This window comes from Heteronotia binoei, chromosome 7 (genome assembly GCF_032191835.1).
Source record: "Heteronotia binoei isolate CCM8104 ecotype False Entrance Well chromosome 7, APGP_CSIRO_Hbin_v1, whole genome shotgun sequence".
In the NCBI taxonomy this organism is placed as follows: domain Eukaryota; kingdom Metazoa; phylum Chordata; class Lepidosauria; order Squamata; family Gekkonidae; genus Heteronotia; species Heteronotia binoei.
Window position 1 is genome coordinate 59986405 of NC_083229.1, and position 15050 is coordinate 60001454.

Genomic DNA, 15050 nt, shown 5'->3' on the forward strand with positions numbered 1-15050 from the left:
TTCAGGTGAATATGGTACCTAGGCTTTTATTATATAGCACTAACAGATAACATGTAAACACAGCCATGAGTATACAAACTGAAACCATGGATACGCGTTTATTTCCCAAAGAATTTGGAAATGAAAGAATACCAGACTATTAATCAGAGCTGGAAACAAACAAAATCTGAGAAACAGAATATATTCTTGCTAAACAAGAATTATGTTTATTTAGCTAGTGAATCACCTAGAGGAGTAAATTTTCACTTCCATGATAGCAATCTTTTCAGGCTTGCAAACACCCAGAAATAGGAATTAAAGATTTTAAATGTAGTTATAAAGGTCATAAAAAGTCTGATTTAGACTGAGGTACATGTACTCAAAACTGAGATTGAGTGGTAGCAAACAAACAGTTCCTCAGACAAATGCACTTTTTTCGGTATACATGTTACAGGAAAAAAAGTAAGGAAGTGTGCATTAACTGGTGCGGCCCACCAAGCTGCATATATTAATATTCTCTACACCAAACAGTTTGAAACAAGGGAAATGTCATTCTAATATAATTTCATGTTATATTTCATTTGGCTAAACTGCAGCTCAAAGTTGCTTTGCCATATTAAAAGTTTACTACAATAATTTTCACATGAACATTTAGACTTGAGATTTACTCCAGGACTAAATATGGCATGATTTTGCTTTTATTCTGTTGAATAGCTAAAAACCGACAATTAAAAAACTACATCAAAGAAAAATAAGTTGAAGCAATGTGAATCTCACATCATTGAACCACTTATGATGGTTAATTGTTAGTATTCAACAAATTCAAAGAGTTAATGAATCCTTGCATTCGTTCCATCTCCTGTGCCTTAGCTAGGATGCATAATTACAAAAGACAGCAGATACTGGTAAAAGCTTCAGGACAGAAAGTGCTTGACGAAGTTACAGTTCTCAAGTGTGTTTGGTGAGAGAGTATAAGGGCAGATGCACTGATGAGAACCATTACAAGAAGAGTCAATTTTGTGTTAAAGTGTTCAAAGATGTCACCTTAAGCAGGACAAAGCTTTAATAACGTCTTCTTAGACATATTAGGCATTTCCAGAGTCTACATCATTAGTGTTGTAATTCTAGCAGGACCATCACCGTATAGTTATTGTTTGTTTCTATTCCTCTCCTGTAGAACAGAAGAAAGGAAAATTAGTACAGCACTGTCATAAAATACTTCTGTTCTGTGTAATGGAGTACAGCAGCTGCTCAACTATAAATATTTCAGGAAGCAGGTAGTAGGCTTTACAGTATTAGCTGAGCAAAAAGCCCTTTTCCACTATCTTCCCACGAAGTCTAGAAGTAGTTAAATGCTATTCACTTGACTTTGCAAGATGCCAGTTGCTTCCACACCTCAGCATAAAATTCTGCTTCAAAAGAAGGGGAGGGGGGATTAAGATGCAACAATGCTTTCCATGCAACAGACTACAAATTGCATTTGCACTGATTGTTGTAAAGGTCCATGTCACAGTAGCATTGATGTCACTCAACTACATAGAACAAGAGCTTGTGGCACAGAACAGATGGCACAAGGGTAAGTTCTAGTTACACATCAGAACATTGCCTGACATTAAGTTGCTACTATGCAAAAATAATGGGAAAACTTACTCTGTCATAACAGGCTTTGGATAAATCCCCTGGTATATGGCCATCAGCTGCAGTTTAGCAACATGTTTTTTCTGCAGAAATGGGCTATACTACAGTAAATTTACAAGGTGTACATTTTCAGAGCTATTGTTTTAATACAGGTTTTATGTTACCTTAGGAAGAAAAATTAAATGTCAGCTTCTGCTATTCTACATGGAGATATATCCCTATGTGAAATTATTCAATTATACCCAAAGAAAGCATGTTTGAATCTATTACTTGTGTTTAACATTATGTTTTATATTAATATGTGTACTATGCATCGAACCTAATTTCAGAATTTGTACACACACAGTGTTCAAGCACATTATGTCACAGTAAAGTACTGAAACATCATACTCCTGATAACCTAAAATAGTTCTCTAACTGACTGGTGGCATACTGCTCAGTCTTTCTCAATTTGTTAAAAAAGGCATCAGGATTTTTATTTATTTATTTAGCAGCAGAAAACAGGTTTCGGTAATTCTCACCCATACAGCCTTGGGTACAATTAAAAAGTCATTCATGATGCAAAGTAAATGTTGCATATTCCTAATTCAAGAAGTATTCATAGACCTTCATGCTTAATGTTTTCATGAACCAAAATAGGTCTAGACATTGAGGGTTTGTATAGCAAGCAAACATGTACATCTTTAGTTCTTCCCAATTTTATTTCCCTAATGTTCAAATCTCTAGATCTAATGCTTAAGTTACAGAAGAGTAGCTTTGACTTGAACATTAGGACAAATAAGTGGAGACTCCCAGGGAGTTGCGGGTTAATATCTCATTTCCTTAGCCTTCATTATTTCCGTATTCTCTTCCCTGAGAGCCCCCACAGCCTTTAGCTTTTCCACCTTTCTTCTCTCCTTTCCACCCACAAGTCAACCCACCCTTATTTGCCACTCTTCCTTCTGTTTTCCTTCCTTCTCATCCCCTCAGAGCCTCTATCCAGGAGAACTATGATTGAATTGTGTGATATGGGCTTCCATTTAGTCCCAATTACATGGCAATGAACCTCCAAGGGGCCCCCTCACTTTATGATGCATACTCTTCCACACTCTTATTTCCTCTATCCTTCCTTTTGATAGCTCTCATATCCCCATCTTCTGCTATATTATCTATTCATTTATTACTTTCTTCCAAAAACAGCTTACATAATTCCCAAAACAACCCTGTGAGATAGGTTGGCAATGTGTGACTGGCCCAAGGTCAGGCAGCAAGTTTCCATGGCAGAGATGGCATTCAAAGCTGAGTCTCCCTTATCATAGAACTGAAACTTTAACCACTACACCACACAGGCTTCTATATGGGGCTAAACAGTAGCAAGTAGCCAGGACGGGGTGAGTCACTTAAGTCAGGTGGTTGCAAATTTCCTGGTGGCCCAGGCCCTGTTGAGTCATCCTCCAAAGGTCAAAGCAACCCTGCACCTCCCTCGGCCTTTCATTGACAACTGTTCATCGGGAACGTTTCAGTTAGGATTTCTTATCCTGAATAGCAAGTAGCACTTGATGGCCTATAATGACCCTTCCAACTCTTATGTTCTTGCTCATATTTGATTTTCTGACCTACTATGTGTACTCAGATAGCACTCTGTAGTCTGTACAGAACTAGTGCAAAACACCTTTAAATATAAAGGGCTTTGAGAGCAACTTGGCAAAACACCTTTAAATATAAAGGGCTTTGAGAACAACTTGGCACAACCTTCTGGAGCAACAAGCCAACAGGAGACAGGCATGGGTTTGACAGGAACAAACTGATTCGGTATTTCTATGGTATGCCAACAACTCTTACAATTTTTGCCCTTAAATGTTAGACTATTTACTTATTTTTGAAATATGAAATACTTTATTTCTGAAGTATCTTTTCCCATAACTGTGAAATGCTTATTTCCATTTGGACAATTTTATTAATCATAGTAATTCACTTTTTCAAAGCAACGTGGTGGTAACACACATAACAAGTTTGTACTACCCAGTCACAATTTCAAGAAATATTCTGCAAATACATCAGTGGGCCACACCTGCATGTGTGCTTAGAACGATCTTAGATTATTAATAAATACTGCTCTACTGAAAAACAAAATCTTTTCAATAATAAACAACACAGGATCAAACAAATCCACAATCTAGATATAGTATTAAATTTATGAAAATTTAGGCTAACTGATGTAATTGGGGCTAACCTGATTTAAAGCCAAAGATGTGGTCTTACCTGCATTGCAAATTAGAACTGACAAGTCACAATGTTTTGATAGAATTGAGCATGCATCTCTGGATGGCTATTATGAACACTCAAGGTCCACAAATGAATCCAGTATACCACGACACCACATGTGTGAATGCAATTCACATATGTATTCAAATCTTATTATCACTGTTGGGAATATCCAAATTATTCCAGCTTGCTTATAGACCAATTATTAAGATCCCTTATTAATTATTAAGATTCCAATACTATGAGGTTCATTCAGCTCAAAAAAGCTGCATATGCACAGCTGCAGTCTGAAGGCCTTTCCATGGAAAGTGAAAACAGAAACAACAGTTTGGTGAAAAGGACAGCTCCTTTAATCAACAGCTAGTAACTGTATTTATATCCAAGACCCAGACTGAATATTGTTTGTTCACCTAGCTAGAAAAATCTAACTAGCTGTTCAAATAAATCTCAGTCTAGTGACACTGACTAGCCTATTGAGGATCTGCATACCCTATAAGGCCCTTTTAATCAAAATGTCTGCTTCTGCTTACATACTCACCATTAGTGTTAAAATTGTTGTTATTAATATTATGCAAATATTAAGTCTTCTTCAGAATCTCTACAAGTCAGGAAGATTATCTTAAGTCTCACTGGGTATATTATACCATTGGTATATCTTCCAGCCTGCTCTTATCCTACCCAAGATTGTATGAAAGAATGAGTGGCAGCTCCAGAATCTTCAATGTTTCTGCCTCTTACACATCTACAGGTTGGGGGTCATATATAAGAGGCTCACAGAAGGACAAATTTTGTCCACACAGTCCTTCGCCCAGAAGCACCTTTCAATCTGCTAAAAGTGGATGCTGGGAGTTCAGAGACCAGACATAAAGGTACATAGGACCAGGGGGCTGCAGAGATGAGGAATATGATAAAATTATCTGTCCTGACTTACACCAGCAGTGTTTTTCAATGGCATGAGCAGAGAAAGTGTCACCAGCTTTTTCCTCCTCACAGCAACCAACCAAATTATGACTTTCTGCCCGGATGGGCCTCCAAACATCAGCTTTTTGTGGGTCAAAGGGGGCTACTGAGAGAAGAAGAGCATGGGAAAAATGCCTCTCCACTAGCCTTTTGAAGGCTACAAACCAAAAAGCTCTCCAACAGAAGAGGGATCCTGGGGAGGACAGAACTAGACTCCACTCCTGCATATTCGTACCAGTCAACTAATCAAGAATAACATTATTCCTCTTAAAGAAAATATCTCAAACCTTACTTGAACTTTTCCTTCTATGTGAACAATACAACAGATTACAATTATTAAGTATTTAATTTGTATATGTCAACATATAGTCAGTCAGTCACACGGTCATGCCTCAAGCACTGTGTTCTTGTCAAACACATATACTATCTTTGTTTTGATAGGGCATTTTGATGACTGCTACCAAATGAACTGCAAAATGCGAAATGTTACAATAAAACGAAATGTGATTTTAAATTTAGATTTACAGGCTTGAAGGTGCTTTCATTTTCCACCAAATTTATTCTCAGGTTGCAGGAGAAAAAAGTGCTCATCACTTGATTAAATACAATTTTTACTAATAGCCTCTTCAACATCTGGATTGCAAACAGCAACATATCCATGATCAAGCTATATTGCAGTCTAAGTACCTACACTGTGAGTTGCCTTCTTAGCAAACAGACTACCAGCAGCTAGCTGGGTCTGAGGGAGAAATTATGAGATCCAAGTACCACCTATTTTAGATTCACTGCCTCCCATATCATCCAAGCACAAAAAGACAGTGCATACTTTGTGTTCGGATGAGATTGCAGCAGTATTACTCATGAAATATAGTTTGAGTCCAGTTGAATCTTTAAGACGACCAAAGTTTTATTCAAGGTATAAGCTTTTGTGTGCAACCACACTTCATATATAGATGCTTGCACACAAAAGCTTATACCTTGAATAAATTGTTTGTGGTCTTAAGAGGTGCCACTGGACTCAAACTTTGTTCTGCTATTTCAGACCAAAGCTATCCACCTGAATCTACTCATGGAATATACAAGCCATCTACTATACAAGCCGTCTTTCTCTCTTTAAATGCCTATTACAATTCTTAAGGTCTCGGTCCCAGATTTACCCAGTCTAATTTTAGCAGATTAAACAAAATATTGGTTTAAGGATAGGTATATTACCTTAGAAGACTGACAAGTGGTGGAAGAGAACTACTTCAAGTAAGCGGCAGTGAAAAAAAATGAGTTTGTTCACAAGCAGTGCTTTTATTTGCCATATTGTAGACAGTCTATATTGGGCCTAAGAATCTGCCTAAATTATCTTTTGGGGATCAGTAAGTTGCTGCAAAATCCATTATTACATTTAAAAAGTCTCTCATACTGATAGCCAGTTGAAATAATGCTTGTAAATTAATGTTTCTTCTCCTCACTTCTATGAATAAGAGAGAAGTTACCCCATAACACCCCACGTCTTGAATACCAGGGCACTGGGTTAGTTTAACTAGCTGCTCTGCTTCCACTGGCATAAGGAACAGAGAGGTAGTGTCACTCATTAATACCTCTTTTCTACAGTCAAATTTTTAAAGAAATTGTGGGTTAGAACCCAACATCCAGAATTGGAAAACCATCTCGAAGACTTTATGCTGATGGATTCAATCCATTATGTCACAAAAGCAGCAATTGCAATGAAACAGTTTGTGCGATTCCTCCCACTACCTGGGGATTTCAAAGATTTGTTACAGGATATGGTCATGCCAAGCACACAAAACATAAAAGAAAGACTGTAACTTTGAGTTCTTACCCTACGCATGGCTTCCTCCTCCTCTTGACGCTTCTCATAATGTGCAAAGTCATCAAAGATTGAGGTGGTATGCTTGAAAGTAGCAATTATTTTAAGCACTTGCTTGGCTTTTTCTAGGGGTACTTCTTGAGTGTCCCTTGAATTGGTAACTGGTTTGTTGTCATTATTTTCCAAACGAATGTGCCGCAGCTGGTTGTTCGGAACGTCTTTAACAAAGATCCATTTAACATCAAACTTTCCCTTCCATTTATCCTGAGACCAGACACCAGCATATGCATTGTAGTCCACCACAGACTTCATCTCAGCCACTCCACAGAAGTGTCCACTGCCATTCACACTGAAAAGTAAATAGAGTGGGCCTTTTCCATTCAGCGAACGATACGCAGCATCCAAGCGCTTATTACCATGTTCAGTACTACACCAGATTGAATACTTAATGGAACGATGTATATCGTCCTCTGAATAGCTTTTGATTATAAACACACGACCATTCTTCAGATTCCAGTCAAAGTCTTTGGGATTATAATTATTTATGGCCTTTAGTTTCTCCAATACTGGGTGCACTTCTACACCTGAAGGTGAAGAGCTAACTGGTATAACACCTATACCATAGTTTTCATTGCCAGCTCCATTGCTCTGATTGAAGCCTACACCCCTATTACGAGGAGCTACCCAACGATTCTGCAGCTGTTGTTGCTGCAGCTGATGTGGCTGGGCCTGTTGCTGAGGTCCTTGTTGCTGCTGTGGCTGCGGCTGCTGCTGAGGCAGTTGGCTTTGCACCATTGGTGGTGGTTGAATTAATGGCTGAGGCTGTTGAATTATAGTCTGAGGAGGCAGTACTGGTTGGGTTGGGGGAGCTTTGACTACAGACCCTTTGTCATCCCAAGTTCCAATATTCATGTTGTGTTTTATAGGGGGTGGTGGGACAGCAGACCCCCCAATTCCCACATTACCTTTAGGCTTAAGTTTTGGCTGAGGCTTAGCAGGCTTCCTAGCGATGGCAGCCCAAGAGGTTGGTTTAGGTGCTGAACTGCTAACTGCAGGCACACTATTTGCTGCAATGCTTGTCATTCCTGTACTGCTCAGAGCTGAACCAACAGTTTTTGTTACAGCAACTGTCATATCACCGCCAATTTTCAGTCCAGTCATGCCTTGTTCAATGCTGCTAATACCAGGCACCTTGCTTAAGGTATCATTGCCAAATCCAGCCTGTCCATCAGCTATAGCTCTGCCAAGAGAGCTAGGTGGGTAACCATAGCTGCTGCTATAAGCAGAGCTTTGGGTTGATTGCCCCTGAGATCCACTTGTCCCCCATGTAGAGAAATCTGCATTCCCAGGAAAAAAATTAAATCCATGTTGACCAAGGAACGGAGGGGTGTTTCCTAAAGCCCCAGGTTGACTAAACACACCATCAGGGATGTAGTGGTGTTCACCATTGCTCATCTGTCCGTAAGTTGTCAAGTATGGCATTGGAGGATCTCCTGCTGTAGACCAAGCTGCTTCACCCAGAGAGTATGGAAATCCAATGGATGGTGCATAATAACTAGGCATGTATGGGTCTGACATTGGTGGATAGCTATTACTCTGCAGTAGAACAAAAATCAGTATCAGAAGAATCAAATTTGGTGCTTCCTTAATTTGCTTACAGTTCTATATTTAAACATCTAATATTAAGTTAATTTCTGGACTTTAGCTTTCTAAAAGAAAAAGCTGGTCTTAGAGCAAACATCTGAAACAGAAACATGATTGCCATCTTAAAGGCAACACAGACAATGGTTAAGAGAACAGCTGATAAGAGAACTGAACCTGCTTCGGTGGGGAGGGCGGGATATAAATCTGAGAAAATTAAAAAAATTAATATAGTAAAGACCACTGGATTTAAGTAATACACCTTTTCAATTAAATTATTGGAAAAGTGTTTTGAAAGCAAGTGATATTATAAACATTCTCTTCTCTCCCCTGGCTACCCTTCCTCTCACCTACCTTAAAGAAATGATACATGTTATGAGATCTGGTAATACAGACCATCTATCTGCTATGTAAATGGGCAAATATTCCCCTTAGCAACTTGCCTCTGTTGTATGCATCATGGCCACTCGTAATAACTTGTATTCCTTGTTAAGTCACAATGGAACTGTGGAAGGCAGATTTGCTACTGACAACTCTGGTAATTACCTCTCCTGTGACCACCTACAGAAAATAAGAAGTCACCTCCACATAAGCACGTACAAAGGTTCTGTAAATTAAAAGGGAGTGCACATTCTTTCCTCTTTCAAACTATTTCCCAGAAATGAATAATGCAGATTTGCACATGAGTATACAGAAAAGTTAGTAATTCTTGGAGACTTACTTTACCCATACAAATTATCTCCCAATCAACCAGCCCTGCTCTAAATTTCCAAGAACAAAGGAGAATGGTACCCTATTCCTTTGGAGGAGGAGAAACACTCAACAGAAAGGGAAGCAACAAAGGAGAACACTCAATATAAATGTATTTTGATTATTCCCTTAAAAAAACAAAAACTGAATTGTTTTTTCCTACAAAAAAACAGGAAGGCCTGCTAAATGGTGACTGAATCCTTTTGCATGAAGCCTGAACTTGAAAGAGAAGTATACTTCAGTTTATTATTTATTATTTGAGTTTCTATCCCACCCTCCCCACAAGCAGACTCAGGGTGTGTCACAACATAGTCTGAAACAGTTAAAAACCTATTGCAAACACCCAAAGGATCTTCAACACTAGAGACATCCTGCTGCACTGTACTAGCTTTAAGTTGCCTTCTCTTATACTCACTCATTCCAGTGTTTTATTGTTTAAACAGAATTAAACACTAGAAGGTCTTTTACCTTAGTCATATTAGATCTTCGTTAATTCCCACTGATGCCTGTGACCATTATTTACATAGGGACAAGGAATGTCAAATTTTATAAACTACATTATAAATTATGTGTTTTATATTAAATCAGTAATAATTGTTTGTATTTGTTAGGAAAAGTATGTACTGCATATATTTAAATTCTCCCCCTAAACTCCTGAAAATTTTACATCTCTTATTACAAATACACTATCTTGTCAAGAACCTCCAGATTTTTTTAATAAAGCAATACTGCTAATGCATCTCTACACATGCACCATCAGCAAACAAGTATCCCCCTCCTCTCAAGATGAAAGAAAGCAATTGCACAGGAATTCAGAAAGAATGGAGAACAGCAAGCTGGCAGAATTATTGGGTGAAACAACTTCATTCTGTGCCCCAAATGGAAAACTTCACAGTTGTACCATAAGCTAATGATTATGAGAAATTAGAAGGGGCATGCATTACTTTTGACTATCAAATGAATGTATTTGTAACTATGGACATATGGTTTTCAAGATATACGTCTGTTGCTAGCATTTAAGGAATTAATGCTAATTCTTGTTTGTCATCTATATTTATCCTATGCCAACATGTTCCTTATAGAAAAACCAAGTGCTCTTTTTCAACTGAAGTCCTTACAGCAGCTCATAACACTTGAAAAATTCAAAAATACTTACCCCAATCCACATTCCCAATGTATTTGCTCCCATTACTGAGTATTTTAACATTCCTACCTGGAGCAACTGTCATTAATGAAATGCCTTTTCAGGAATTGCAGAGGGCGCCAATTCAACACTGCAGATGGTTTTTCCTTGCACAACTTGAAAGACAGTGAGGCTATTCTTAAGCTTATGCAAGCAAGAGCCATGTGGAAGCCAAATTATTTCTCTGTTTTCAAATTCTTGGTTTTATTCAACATGCCAAATCCCTTCTGTCTCAACAGACTATCCTGAACAGTACCAATCTATATGATCCACCAGAGAATTCATACACATATATGTGGGGGACTATTTGCCAACTGCCCTTTGCCAAGGGCAGACTTGACCTCCACTTCTATTCTTACATCTCTCCTGTTTTTAGGGGACAGAAATTCCTTCTGCCGACGGAAAACATCTGAAGGACCCAAGCCTCTATTTACAGGTTTTCTGAGCACACTTTAGCGTCTTATATTGGGCAGTTCTGTAACCTTTTGCAGCTAGTGCTTTCCACAACTAGTACTGCCATAGGGCTTGACCAAACTCAGATGCCAGGTCACTACGGTGCCCAAAATTTCACCGTGATACCTAATATTCTCAGCATTTTATTGTAGTGCTCTGGGCAATTCTCAGTGTAAGCACAAAGGTTGGATCCAATCACTGTCTGTATTGGTGAAAATGGAGGAAGGGATCCCCTTTGACCAGCAAAAAGGCTGTATTTGGGATTTGGAGATATCAACAATTAAAAACCACATGGAAAAGAGCCTATAATGAGAAGGGGAATTGGTCAAGATGGAGCAAAAATGCTGGCTGATCTCATTTATCGTTTTGTATCAGAAAGTTTTATTATGTGACATAAAAATAAATGAAGATGATATTGGATTTATATCCCGCCCTCCACTCCGAAGAGTCTCAGAGCGGCTCACAATCTCCTTTACCTTCCTCCCCCACAACAGACACCCTATGAGGTGGGTGGGGCTGGAGAGGGCTCTCACAGCAGCTGCCCTTTCAAGGACAACCTCTGCCAGAGCTATGGCTGACCCAAGGCCATTTCAGCAGGTGCAAGTGGAGGAGTGGGGAATCAAACCCGGTTCTCCCAGATAAGAGTCCGCACACTTAACCACTACACCAAATGTGTATTAGGCTCTTGGCATTACTTGCTTATATGCAAACTTAATTTTACCACCTTTCAATGGTGGTGGAAGAATTCACTGCTTAACTGCACACTTTCTACATTGGCTCCAGTATTCAATTAAATTGATTTTTTAAAACTAATAATGAGATTGAGAAATTGGGCGGATATTAGGCTAGGATTAGAGGTTAGGTTTTTGTTGCAATAATGACAACCATATTTATCCCATATATTTATACAGTTATTTATATACTATAAAACTTCTGTCATAGCTTTAATAAAATTACAACAAATTGTGAAAATGTTAGAATTAGGTTTTAAAACAGCAGTAATTAGAAAATTTTATCATTAAAATAATACCCCTGAAAGTTGAAACATTAATCTGGTTTTAAGTTTTTGGGACTTCCTACAGCCAAATAAATTTTGTCACAGCCTGTACTACCATGTACAATGACTGTCTGCTTCCTTTAGATTCCAGCAATATAATTTATTTTAAATTGTATATGTCACATATATATTTAATACCTTTCAATATATTATAAGAAACACAATCTTGGTAGCTGCGGTTCACTGTGCTGTCACGAATGGCAAGTTACCACAATTGCTCATAGTATATTCTCTAAACCATGAGGGAGAACAATTTTCACCAACTGCCCCTTCACTGTAGACTCCCAAATCACAAACCATGCTATTGCTGACAGTACCCTGACCCTCAGAAGCAGGATTTCAAAGGGAACAACAGAATGTAGAGGAGATAGAGATGAAAAAATACACTCCATTAGCACTACTTTGGAGCAAACCCATGAAATTTATTGTTTATTGAAGTCAATTCATGGAATTTATTGTTCATTGGCATTACTTTGGAGCCAACAGATAGAATAAAAATCTGCAAAGACCATCAGCAGCTAAGCAGTAATTTTCACCAATTTCTAACAGAAATATTTACTGTGACACTTTGGGTTGGAGGCAGCAGAAAAACTCCTGCAAGGAGTTAGTAAAACTGATCTGTCTTTGCCTTATACTAACATTTAGCTGTTTGCTCTCAAAGTTCTTTCTGATGGTCAGGAGACCATCAAGAACAAAACACACTACAGTGTGGGAGGCAAGGAGGATGCAGCAAAGGGGAAATCAAGCCAAATGATAACTATATATAGCAATCTGCTCACAAGAATTCCCTGACCTTCAGACTAAACCTTTGGAACAAGAAGCAGGGTTCTAAGAGAAGGCTGTGATCAACTCCACCACCAATTCCTTCCACAAGTTGGATCCAATCTACAGTAGTTTACCTCTAAAGATCAAGAAGTTAAGTAAAAACAACTTTGAAAAGTTATTCAGTGAACATACATCAACAATGTTTACAACTGACAGTAGAGTTTTGTTTTAAACTTTACTTCAGAAAAACAACTTCCCATGGTTGCTTATTATTAAACCAAATATAACATTAGTTTAAGATTATTGAAATGCTCTTTTAACTCACCTGATTTGTCTGGCTACTTAGATATGGCTCAAAATCATCGTCATTTACTGCATCCTTTTGATGAATCGAACCGTTCTGCACTGAAACTGAAACACAATTTAAATTAGGCACTTTTCAGAAGTGCTGTCAACCTTTGTTATAAAAACTAAAGAATCTGAACACATCACGTTTTACAAGAATTTATTCTAGAAACAATACAGATATCCTAGAACCCAGAAAATAGGTAGACAATCTGTTGGCAGTCAATATAAAAACACCTGAAAAACTGAACTATATAAGCAAACAAAACAAAACGTTAAGAATATAGGTGACAGGAAAAGCCTCTATGAGACTGTTGCACATACTACCCAGTAGAAATATGGTAAGATTGGACAGCTGTTCTACCGGACTTCCAATGAACACACAAGAAAGTACATGTTCAACTGATCTGCATGGAACTAGAAATACTGTATTAAATTGTTCTTGTCAGCTAGTCATATGCAAACTGTTTGCAGTTACATTCAAGCTAGCATTATTTGTCAGTATAAGACTGTCATACTATTTTTCCTGCATCTCTAAAGATGCAAACTGAAAAACAATTCAGCACTGTAACTGATTGACAGAAACATTAAAGCAATAAAAATGTTTAGAGTTTATAAATTTCCATTTTATCCAAAACTGATATCCATTCCCCCCATTGAGACCCTCCCAAAAAATGTTACATCTCTATAAAAGAAAACAGTGGCCTAAATAATTAATAAATGTGCTCACTTTCATGCAGCCCAGTACAAAACACTATTTCTAAAATACTATGTTGCCTGAACAATTAAATTTAGTTTTTAAAAGGGGATCACTTTACTAAGTATTCTCAATTATACACAAAATAGCTATCTACAATGTGAATACCATTATACCTATTTTTGTAGGACAATACTTTTTAAAAAATATATATTATGTTTATACCCCACATTTCCTGGTAGTCCAAGATGGCTTACAAATAAGTTCGTCATTTTCAGTTAAAACCAGAATAAAATAATAAACTTCAAAGCACTTAAGCAGTTCTGCTTAAGTTCAACCAAGAAAACAACAAAGGGAGCACAGGCAAACTACAGATGGACGTTTATAAAGGTAAACTCCACCACAATACTGCAAATCTATTGCATGTTCTCAGGAAAGGAAATATACTGAATGGCCACAGCTTTTGCTTTCAAGACCTAAACGCATATTCAAGCCAGAACCTTCCTAACGTTCTATGACTAGCTTTCCATTGCTGTGCAAATGTTGTCGGCTGTTTACATGGTTTTCACCACAATCCATAAAGAATTTCTAAATAGCAATAGTTTACTTGTTGTTTCTGCTTATATCTACAAGAGAAATGCTATCAGTTTCCTAAAATGTAAGCACACACTTGCAGATCTGTACTGGTGCAATGCAGTCAACCATGACAACCTGTCACTTAAACTGTCAGAATACATAGGTGCTTGTTACTTCTCTGATATTGTACAACCTGAACCCAAGAGGAGATCTGACTGTGCCATAGTAACATTTTTCATACTGGAGGTAGGTATGAATTATCCTTCTTTAGCTTCAGAGTCACTCTACAAGAACTCACTTCTAACCTACCAAAGATGTTAAAAGGATCACATTTGAATTTTTATCAGTCAACAAAAATAGAAAAACTTGTTTCATTTCAGGGAAAGTTGACAGTGAAAACATAAAAGGCAAGAAAACAGTGAAAAGTAACTCAACATAGTAACTAAATCTCAGCATTAAAAGTCTTACCTTCGGCTCCATCATATCAAATAAGTTGCGAAAAGCAGCCTCATCTATTCTGGTTTGTTTTATTATGCTCAGAGAAAAACTGTCTCATGCACTGCACAAGATTTTCAAAAAATCCAAGCATCTATGCTAAAGTTTATGCATATTTTGCTGTTTTTCAGATTTCAATATCATTTAGAAAAAGAAAACAACACTAGTGGCCTTCATCAGATTCAGCTCTAAACTAGAAGTGAAACTTCTGCTGCTTCTGCTCAACATTTACATAAACACTGATCTACATTCCAGCAAACAAAAGGCTTATCAGTTCAGCCACACTCTTAATGATCTTCTCTGTAAAAGAAAATCTGCTTTCATTTTCAGAAGCCTTTACTTGCCACAGTAAGAGAAAAAATTTGAGATGTTTAGAAAGTCTCTGAAGAAGGCTGCAACTAGCCAAGACAGAACAGAAGTTTGAACAGGTTAATTTGAAGCACAAAAA

At 37.7% G+C, this 15050-nt stretch overlaps 1 protein-coding gene across 2 annotated transcripts in view; it reads right to left on the reverse strand.

The window, feature by feature from the left end:
- YTHDF3 (YTH N6-methyladenosine RNA binding protein F3) overlaps positions 1-15050 on the reverse strand; it is a 21696-nt gene continuing 6646 nt past the window's right edge. The window contains exons 1-4 of one of the 2 annotated variants that reach the window (XM_060243704.1): positions 12815-12902; positions 8725-8842; positions 6653-8236; positions 1-1150 (exon numbers count right to left, since the gene is read on the reverse strand). In XM_060243704.1, the coding sequence (XP_060099687.1) occupies positions 1127-1150; positions 6653-8236; positions 8725-8742 (1626 nt within the window). In that variant the 5' untranslated portion in view covers positions 8743-8842; positions 12815-12902 and the 3' untranslated portion in view covers positions 1-1126. Of the gene's footprint in view, positions 1151-6652; positions 8237-8724; positions 8843-12814; positions 12903-15050 lie in introns of those variants that run through there. The other variant, XM_060243703.1, reaches the window with a different exon arrangement.